General features: G+C 45.6%; 1 protein-coding gene across 1 annotated transcript in view; it reads left to right on the top strand.

Moving 5' to 3' along the window:
* Positions 1-7,723: 7,723 nt before the first annotated feature.
* The window catches only part of T265_08788 (hypothetical protein), a gene marked incomplete at both ends in the record, with an annotated part of 26,225 nt that continues 23,186 nt past the window's right edge, over positions 7,724-10,762 (top strand). The window contains one exon of the mRNA XM_009174688.1: positions 7,724-7,798. Within this exon, the coding sequence (XP_009172952.1) occupies positions 7,724-7,798 (75 nt within the window). The remainder of the gene's footprint in view (positions 7,799-10,762) is intronic.

Genomic DNA, 10,762 nt, shown 5'->3' with positions numbered 1-10,762 from the left:
GGGTAGTTTAGTATTAAGTAAGGCGGCAGCAGTTTCACATGTAAGGAATTTGTATACAGACTGAGAAAAAGCATGTTGATGCGTGATGCTTCGCAGCTGCTCAGGAACGCTGTTCCAGATGCGAGCGTAATAAACTAGAAAGAAGTAGTGGCGTAGGTTTGTGCGAGCTGGGGACACGCTACGAGATTGCAGGAGTTGCGGGGTCTATAGTGAGGTTGTGAGTTTATGCTTGGTCTAGCCTCTGCTATAAAAGCGTTCTTATGCAGCAAACGGTGTATTAGAGCTAAATTCAATTTTAACCGTCTGAGCCATAGTGGTTCGAGGCCTAGGATTTGACAGCGGGAGCGGTAAGCGAGGTGGTTTTACCGAGGAAAGAGGTTTTTCGTAATTGGGCGTTAGAAGCTTTCGATTGTGAGTCTGCAACTTAGGGTGTAAAGGGATGAGAACGCGGGACAGAATTCGACGATTGGTCGTACGCATAGCTTAATGATTGCAACAATCGTGTCTGGAAAATGGCAGGAGCGCAGTATTAAAAAACTGGGCCTGTGCGCTCTTGCTACATGAAATTGCACCGGTGACCGTCAAGACCATACTGAGTTCAAGCTTGCTTCACGCCTACGACTATCCACTACTCGAAACCGATTTGTCATCGTGTGCATCAGTTTATGAAGTTTTGTGTTGATTTTTTATGTTTTCCGATGTTAGCCAGAAATCCACTGTAGGTGGGACCATGTCTCTGACAGCAACCGAACGCAAATGCAATCAGATAGAGTAAGAAGCTTTGGCGATCATGTTTTTAAGCAGAGTTTCCTAGAATGTTCTTACTGACGGATCACAAGCCGCTCCTCACTATGTTTGCCTCAAAGAAAGGAGTTCCAGTGTGTACCACCGATCACCGCAAGCGATGTGCCTCTTTTCTTTTGGGATGCGGCTTCAGGATTAAGAACTAGTACATCATTTTCTAAAACGACGACGCTCAGTCGCGAATTATTTATTCACGCTCAACAGAATCGGAGAACAATGCGGACTAAAAATTCGTTTTTGAACCGGTGGTTAACGGCGTAGTACCTGAAGCAGTTTGCGTTATTCCAGTGTAGGCTGATTTAGCCACCGTCCTACAAGCCAAAGCCCTGCGCTGCAGCACTTTGTCAAATACTACAGCCATCAGTGACGCTTACCCAAAGAAAAATTGAACCTTACTTTAATCAGCGTTGCGATTCATCACTAGCCAGACAAATTTATTATTTTTTGACCATGTTGCTTTTGACGAAGTTACAACCAGTCTTCCCAGCTCAGTTTCACAATACGCCTCGAAAAAAGGATAAATTCACTTACATGAAATTACGTCGACTGGCCTATGATGGAGTCCTAGATACAGTAAGCTTCAAAATCTTGCTCGCATTCCGGCTAAACATGCACGTCAACGGCGAAATCCTATCTTTAGTTGCGGCCGAAAACAACCGAACTCCGGTCATGTATTCATATCGGATGTGCGGGTCCACTTGGTGGCGAACATTCTTCCGTGCCCGCCAATTCTTCCAAAAAACGTTCGAAAATTCCGCCCGTTAACAGCCTTGCAAATGCCAATAAAGTGGTGAAAAGTTGACAACTTTTCAAGTGCTTAGTACGATATGGATGATGTATCAGATAGAGGCTGCCAACTCACGTCACCCATCCTTAGTTTTACATCCCAATTATTTCTGCAACCATAGTTTGTACAAGGAAATATTTGACATAAAGCCTCTGCGTTTGATAGTGTTCATCTGAATCACAAATGTCAATCCATACGGCAGCAGTGTTGGTAAAATTCGCTTGGACGTAGCCAATGCCAACAACGGGTGCGGATTCCATGTTTCAATTGCTGTCAATTGCTTTGCATACTGTGTCCATGAAAAAGAAATAAAAGTGTGTGGAAGAGCTGGTTTCTTCAATTGTTCTCTGCCATATTAGATTTGGAAATACTGTCAAAACAACCTGACCAATAATTATCCCTTGTATCCGCAAAATATGAAAGTGTGATTTAGCCATTCGTGTGTGTGAAGATGTTTTCTATCCTTACCGCAAGCCCCTCCAAGCAAAGCCAAGGAAGCGGCCACAGCTAGTAATTTTTTACGGTTTTTAGCACACACTGTATTGGTTGTGCGGTAAAACGTTCTCCTTCATCGTGTACTGACCGCTTGATAGTGCCATTGAAAGAATCAGGGATTTCATGAGCAAAACTAGCAGAAAATACAATGGACTGGCCAATGCTTTGAAGTTCTGGCACAAGTTTCATAGACTGGTATGGTCTTTTGAAGGCACGTATGGCTCAATCAGGAAACATTACGGATAAGCTGAACAACCTGCTGTCCATCATAGTGATTATGGCAGTTGTGGTACCGTCAGTGTGACTCCTTGTTTGTGTGCATGGACAGCTTCTTAAATGGATAGTTTGGGTAAGACAACTAGGGTCGCCGTGGTATTTGGGCTTGGCCAAGGAATCGTGACAAATTCAGTCCGTTGACGGCTCATGTTGGTTTTCTGCTGCCATTCGAACGAGGCTAACAGACAGCCACTTCTACATTGGGGCAAAAATAGGAAGCGCTAAAATGTCTGCTTGAAGGCACGATGGTTTTAGTAAGACTGCGGCCAGAAATAAAAAGGCACATTGCGCCGGCAGGCAGTGCTGTTTTTTGAGCCCAGATTAAAAGGTAGTCAACCCTCAACCTCGAAAAGGGTTACCAAGGAGATTACGAAAATTTTGGGTGCTGTCGGTGCCACTCGCCCCCCAGGGTGGGGACCGCGTGATCTCCACTGCGCCTGGTTGGTGATTTGCAAGATGTGCCCGCTAATGGATGCCAGTGACGGCCTGGTTGGTGATTTGCAAGATGTGCCCGTTAATGGATGCCTTCTTGTCACTTTATATCCGGATTGTCTGAATGAAAGTTCAGGGGTGTAGGCACCTCGAGATGACTGTAGTAAGTTAATTCCAAGTCCCCTCCGTGTCCACTTTTCTTCCTTTTTCGCAATGAGGTATCCAAATAAATAATGGTTGTACGGCATTGAAGAGCCTTTGTTGAACACTAATGACGTGACTTCCATTATGCTCACTGGGCTAGGAAGTGACCGAAATGACAATTAGGTGAGACATATGCGGAGAGGCGGGCAAGCCGCGTTGAGGGAATGAATTATGTAGATTCGGGTTAATCGAGCTCTTGTTTACAAAGGCGGGAGTAATGTCACTTCGGCGGTTTATGTTACTTGAATGTGGGTTGATTATTATTTGTCCCTGGACAGTGAGATTTGGTACACCTTGCAGTCCCCAGGAAGATTGTCGGCATTATCAGACAAAAAATAGATTGCGTGAGGTGTAGCTATCTTTATAACTTGTTAGTGATATTGTCTTCTACTAGAAGTAATTTCAGAAGTTGAACAATACTAACGATAACCGGTTATGTATGGTGGCTACCTGAGACACTAGTACGATTGAATAATACACGAAAAGAAAAGAGACTTATCGAGTTCTTCGTCTGATAAGTTATAGCAAATGCAGCCGATGTTTGTAGGACGCAGTTGAGTTGAATGCGTGTCTTGACCCAGCGTGTTGAAATATGGCCTGTTTCTTGTCGTTTAAATTCCAAAACCACATCGTGGCCAGAATTTTCCTGCACAGCGATTCGAGCATGGGTTTGAATTGACTCTGGTCAAGTCTCTGTGTGAAGTGACGAGCTTTAGCATCCTGCTGTCGTCGCTCCGCATATGTATAAGTTTACGTTTTGAGTGAGGATGCGCTTGCATCGTTTGTCTTAGGATAAGATTCCAATGATCTTGGTTAGTCGTGTGGTGAATGTTCATGGCATAATCAAACAAAAGTGAAACAGTGGGTGTGTACGCGTTAAGTAAATTACGTGAGTGGTTGAAGGTAAACATTGGTGAGGTAGTAACCTAACCGTGAAAGCAGTTGAAGACAGAGGTTGACGAGATGGCAACCAAACTCTGTTAAAGCGGTTGAAGCTAAACGTTGAAGAGATGGAAACCAAACACTGGTTGAGGATAAACTTTGACGAAATGGCAACCAACGGGCTGTTCCATTCGAATATTATATGCATGAGTGCAGCAGTGTAGATGGGTTGGAATACTTTGGATGAAAGACTAGTTGGTTGTGCTCAAATTTAATTGAACTAGGCAAAAGAGAGCTCCATAATAGCCTGAATTAGCTAGCAGCCTTCAACACGTGTGCCTGAGAGGTGGAGGCTTTCCAACAGTTGCTGAATATCTAAAAAGTGTCGGTTTAAAAATGCGATTAGTTTAGCCGATCGCTTTTTCAGAAGGGAGCACCTAGTTTGTGAGGCTGTTATTGCGGGTGAGTATGGGATGGCAACAGTTTATGAGGCGGACGATGGATATGCCGATTCTATTATGCTACGTGGTATCAGAAGCAGAAGGGAGGTGAAATTGGCAATTGGTGCTCTGAATGAGTAGATATGACACCAAGTACCCAATCACCAGATATTCACTACCTCTGTGTCCATGGGTGCGCGTTTGAGGATCCATGAAATCCTTGGATTTTTGGACTCAGGCCTACACCGGCTGATCTCATGACTGACCAGTATAACCACTCTCTCTAACTTTGCCGCAACCCACAATGCGCGTGCTAACTGAATACCGGTATCCAATCATCGGTGCACAAAAGTCCCCCTCGTTAACGTCGGTGGGACTAATTGGGTGAGTAATAAACTAACCTTTATAACATTAAGACTCCAGTTCAGCATGGACACCGATCGGGAATTGTGGACAACAGGATTTGTTACGCGTCCGGTGAGACAACCACAACGAATTTGTTTAATAGGGTTTCCGATGACATTACGAAACATGAGCACGAGATGTATTTGAGTATATATTTTTCTTCTCAGAATCCCTGTCGAAAGAAAGCGGCCTCCCAAAAACAAGGACTACATTTACTACACATTACGTTTGTACCGATGCAACCAACAAATAGAAACACAACTCGCCAAAGATGATCGTGCATTTTTCAGGCTTAGGCTTGACAGACGGACGGCATGTATGGAGGTGAAAAACCGCCGTTGGTGGTTAGATTATGCTATCAGGCACAATTGAGACATCATGTTCACCGGCCGGCGTAGATAATGGCCTGGTGTTTACTACGAGCATGCAAAAATAAATGACATCGTGTACACTTATGGGCATGACGGACCGTCGTTTGCCATTGGATTAGACTGGGGTGCAAAGCTGAGGTCTCCAGATCAGCGTCGCACATTGAAATGGGTCCGACAGTTGCAAGAAGTAGCCAAAGTAGACGACAACGCATGCTGTTATCACGATGAACGGCATTGGTTGGTCCTGTTGACCGCCAGTGTAGTTGGGCATGGTTGCGTTTTCTCACTAAAGCGCGCGTTTATTTCCAATGAGAGATACCGTTTTGTCGTCGATTACCAAGGAGCAGTTCCATAACGCCTCACTGTCTACTAACTAGTCGTGCGCGTCAGGGAATGGAGATTACCCACAAAGGTACGTAGTGCGTCAAATTTTCCTTCATCAGTAGGCTGAAAGGTTGGTGGGCTCCCGGAAGAATATTTTTGCAGAATTTCTCTGAACGAATTCATCAGGTTTGCTACTTTTGACGCACTTAAAAGTTAATCTACTTTTTTCTGGGTGAAATCTGCAATGGGTATTCTGTGGATGTTATCTCACTTGTAAAGGAAAATGCGAGATGCTAAAATAAGCTAAACTGTCTATAAAATGCACATTGGTAGCGGTCGATGACCTTGAAATATCGCTCACTTAAACAAATCGCCAAAAGCGCCCTATCACCAAAACGCGCTGACGGATTAGACCAACTCCCCGTAAATGTCGCAACTCCAATACCACATAGCGTCGCCTAAAATTGTTTGAGTGTACTTCTAGTGAGCGGCATTCACATAATCGGTCTCGGCAGAATTTAGCCGGAAGTAGGATATCACTTATGCTCGCTCGCCGCTGTTTCATCCAAGTCGAAGTGCAAGACGGAACGCTTCGATGATACTCCCAAGTGTGCACTTCAGAACTCTAAATGGAAAGGGCCGATGGAACAGATCTTGTAAAGGGTCCTGCTGGCACATCGACTGACACCAAGCTCTAACTCGCCTAACTGAGTACCGCAAGCACAAGCACTGCTTCGATGAAAGATTCGAACTCCACATGATACCATCGGGCCGGGGAAAATGCAATGGAGTCACCGCAACAGTCGATGAAGCTCCAGTTCAACTAGCACCAGCAGTGTGCTCCTTCGACGAGGAGAGTGGCACATAATCGGCCTCCGCAGAATTTAGCCGCAAGTAGGATATCACTTATGCTCGCTCGCCGCTGTTTCATCCAAGTCGAAGTGCAAGACGGAACGCTTCGATGATACTCCCTAAGTGTGCACTTCAGAATTCTAAATGGAAAGGGCCGATGGAAGAGATCTTGTAAAGGGTCCTGCTGGCACATCGACCGACACCAAGCTCTAACTCGCCTAACTGAGTACCGCAAGCACAAGCACTGCTCCGATGAAAGATTCGAACGCCACATGATACCATCGGGTTGGGGAAAATGCAATGGAGTCACCGCAACAGTCGATGAAGCTCCAGTTCAACTGGCACCATCCAGCAGTGTGTTCCTTCGACGAAGGACGGAGAGTGGCGGTTTGTTACTTTAACAGCAGGTACCCTGAGTGGACTCAAGGACATCCTTCGGTAGCGCGGCAAATTGTTTTATGAGGCTAAGGGTGGCCCACTTAGATATACCTGTCAACACAAACCATATCCGGCAGATAATCGTGCATATCCTGCTGACCCGACCGAGTGAGTTGAGTTTAGAGATACTTCTGGGCACAACTGTTCTCGACTCCATCGCTTAAAACCTATCAGCCGCTCCGTTAGAGACCCAGCTCGAGCAATGATTTTGACCGCGACGCTGGACAGACAGGAATCTGTAGCGTGACCACTGCAAGCAAAACTCCCGCCTTCGAAGCTAATTGAGCGAGCTTCAGGGATGGGATTCCGAACAATACCGCTAAACTGCTCGTATTTAGGCGTTTCCATGGGGTATCGTCGCCTCAGAAGAGACCTATTTCTTACTTATGCCCCGTTTGAACGAAGCCTGGCCAAGTAGTTTTTCATCATTGAACCAGCAAAAACGACGGGGACCCGGTAAGAGGATTTTCAAGCTCAGAACGCACATATTCAAAGTGTTTCTCATTTCGGGTAGTAACTACGTGGACTGACCTTCCTCCGACGGTTGTCCACGCTCCTTTAAGAACCCAAGTAGGCACTTTTTTATGCGAACCCTCGCACTAGCAAGCATACTGCCTTGCGCTGAGAAAATAAAGAGCAATGCTACACCCTTTTTTCAGGCACTTGCGCTGAGAAAATAAAGAGCAATGCTATACCCTTTTTTCAGGCGAACGACAGCCGCTGAACGTAAGAACAAAACCGATCCAGGAAATTTGGGCTAAAGCCTCGTTCCTGTGTACCAATCCGTGAATCCGTGCCTGGCTCAAGCTCTGATTGGCCGAAACCATGGAACCAACAGTCAATTGTGATCCGCCGGGTGCCGGTTGCCAATGCCGCATCCGGGAGGCGGCGGAGTTCCTGGTCGGTGTCGCCGCATATATTTTATGTTTGACGCGTTGTACATGCGTTTTAAACATGTTTTTGGGGGCTGATGCTATTACCACAACGTCCTCAAGCTCTGATTGGCCGAAACCATGGAACCAACAGTCAATTGTGATCCGCCGGGTGCCGGTTGCCAATGCCGCATCCGGGAGGCGGCGGAGTTCCTGGTCGGTGTCGCCGCATATATTTTATGTTTGACGCGTTGTACATGCGTTTTAAACATGTTTTTGGGGGCTGATGCTATTACCACAGCATCAGAAACAGTTTATCGTGAGTTTGTCACATACAAATTGGACCTGCATGATAAGTACCCCATTTTCGACTGTATAGTTATACGTAGTCGCTGAATGGTGCTTTAGTTATCACTGATTTGTGTAGACAACACTCCCCTCACATGCATGTAGAGACTGTGTAAGTCGCCGGGGATTATATTCTAAAAAGCGTTAAACCTTACACGAAGACGGAGTGCGACTGGAACAAACACCTAAAAACGCTTTTGCAGTGCATATAAACCAATTCAGAGTTATATTTATTATTAAAATCCTTCGTAGCCTTTAGTGAACTCCTCATAAGTCACAAAATGAACCGAGAAGTTGTGGTAATAGTGATATTCGCTTTTGGGCGCTACTACACGTTGTGCACCTTTAGCGGTTGCTTTGTTGGGAATGGTACTTTGGGAGTACCAAGGTACCCAACAACGCTTCAAAAAAGCGTCACACCGTACGCAAAGACGGAGAGCGACTGGAACAAACACTTAAAAACGCTGTTACAGCGCAAATAAACCAAATTAAGTTTTTTTATTATTAAAATCCTACGGAGTCTTCAATAAACTCCTCATAAGTCACAAAAATGAAAAGTCGAAAAGTTATGGTAATAGTGATATGGGGGAATGTCCTTAACATAATCCAACGCGATGTATTCTCAAACGTCAAGCAAAAGTGAGCGTGCGCACCGACCTTGAAGCCTGATGAAGACTTAAAGCCAGTGAAATGGCAGGGACCCAGAAACTTGGGAATGGGGATGATTTAATCTGGTTTGGTTCCCGGAAACCTGTGAGCAAATCAATTAAGGGTCAGATTGATTCTGCAATCCTCAGTTAAGAAAGATAATTCGACCGCAGGGCCAAGCACTCTTGACAACAGTTCTCGTGGCCACCTGCTGCCACGCAGTTAGGCCCTCGAACCGGAATAGAGCTTTGGATAGTTACCCTTACACCTATGGTTTCGGAGGTTCATGACTGCATATGATCTTTCACATGTTGTTTCATGTCAGCGAGCTCCTGGTCCTGATAGCGTTACGCTTCCATTGTACATGGAAAAGGGTGAGGCTTTCAGTCGCTTGTCTACGCCGTTTGCATGCATCTGGGAGATGGAGACAACTGGGTAGAGGCGGTGATAATGTTCATATTGAAAAAGGAGTACCTATTGAGTGCGATAACCACGGGGAGATCCGCTCGACTCTACTAGTAACGAGACAGTTAGCACCAATTTTCCTTTGTTGCCTTATGCTTGTTCGTGTAATAATGACTTCAGGACTTCAACATGGATTCTGGTCTGTTGGGGTATGCGTTGACCAAGTCTACACATTCCACCAGGTGCTAGAACAATGCCACTCGCATAAAAGACCCATAATATTATTACTGAATTTCCAAAACGCATTCCACTCATTTGACAGGTTTGTTCTCTTGGACAAGCCTGCTCAGCAACTAATCTCCGGATGTTTCGGAGTATTATAAGCTCCTTGTATTCTTGGGCGTCTGAGCGTGTGAGGGTATATTGAGAGCTCCAGAAGTTCCTGTACACAAAGTGCTTTCCGTCAAGGATGTCTAATCTGCATTACTACTAACCTTTGTGATCGATGAGGTAATGAGACGAATGCTGGCTTTTCAGAATTCTGGTGTTCACATAGCTGTCGTTAAAAACCTTATCGATCAGGAAAATCTAGGTGACTTCGTTCACGTCTTCGATGAGAAAAGGCTCCTGTTCTTGGATGAACTTACCAAAGTCATTCCGTCCTTCGGCATACACTTTTCACCCACAAAGTATAAGGTCTCGCTTTCGGACATGCCGTCACCAAATACGCCATGTATAATCCAGTGAGGAGTACTCAACCTTGTAGCATTTTACGCATCTCGGCAGTTGTATCAGTTTAGGTTGCTAATTTGCGACACCTATGCAGGCAAACGGGCACATTCTCACACGTGAATGTCGGGCTTAAGTGCAGGCTTTCTTGTTGTATGGCTGTGAGACGTCGCCTGTTCAAAAGGGCGAAAATGTGGCTCCTTCGGGTCTTTGACATAGCTCGTGTAGTCTGTTGATGGAGAATCATAAACGAACTGATCAGAGGACTAATGTTCAGTTGTGCAACGAGGGTTTCCATTGCCGAATGTGTTCAGCGACGAAAGTTGCACCAAAGATTTTCGCATTGCGAATCTTTGTTTGTCCAAAGAGTGGTGCAAGCGGAGATGTGATGAGAGATGGCTCACTGGTTAGAGCGCGAATTTACCGACCGGAAGGTCCGTGATTAAACCTGACCTGTGCCCGTCGGCTCCTCCTGTCTAGGCTCGGGCAACTTGGCAGTATCCCATCGTTCGTTCTTCCTTTGGGTGGCATGGCAGCTAGGCGCCGAAGGGGTGTTGCAGATGGACGACTATGGTATGCTTAACCTTTGTCCTCCCCCGCCCCAACTTTTTCTCTATAAGCTTTATTCAAATAAACCGACGTGGTCGTACGGCGGTAATGTACCAGTGGTCATCTGGTGTTGACGTCAGTGATGATGAAGCTGATTTATCGTGGCGGAGAGAAGAGATGTCGGAACTGTTTGAATCCATGATTCATTGTGGAAGTGAGGTTCTACGGTTCTCTTGAAGCCTCCTGTTAATATATTGGCACTTGTGTTAGTCCTGATAGGCTGTCGAGGTATGGAGGTCCATGCCACTAAACTCAGTCATTTTGGTAACTGTTGTTTCTTTGGCGACGCAAGATGGTGGCAGAACAACTCAAAGTAATGTTTGAGCAACAACTGCAACTCATCAAAGTACTTATGGAGCGACTATCAACTACATCTTTGGCTTCACCGGCTGCGTCGAGCGTCCCACAGTCGGTTGATGGAATCGCTGGCAGTATCAACGA

Source organism: Opisthorchis viverrini (assembly GCF_000715545.1).
Source record: "Opisthorchis viverrini unplaced genomic scaffold opera_v5_241, whole genome shotgun sequence".
NCBI lineage: Eukaryota > Metazoa > Platyhelminthes > Trematoda > Opisthorchiida > Opisthorchiidae > Opisthorchis > Opisthorchis viverrini.
This window is presented reverse-complemented; position numbering and strand designations above follow the sequence as displayed.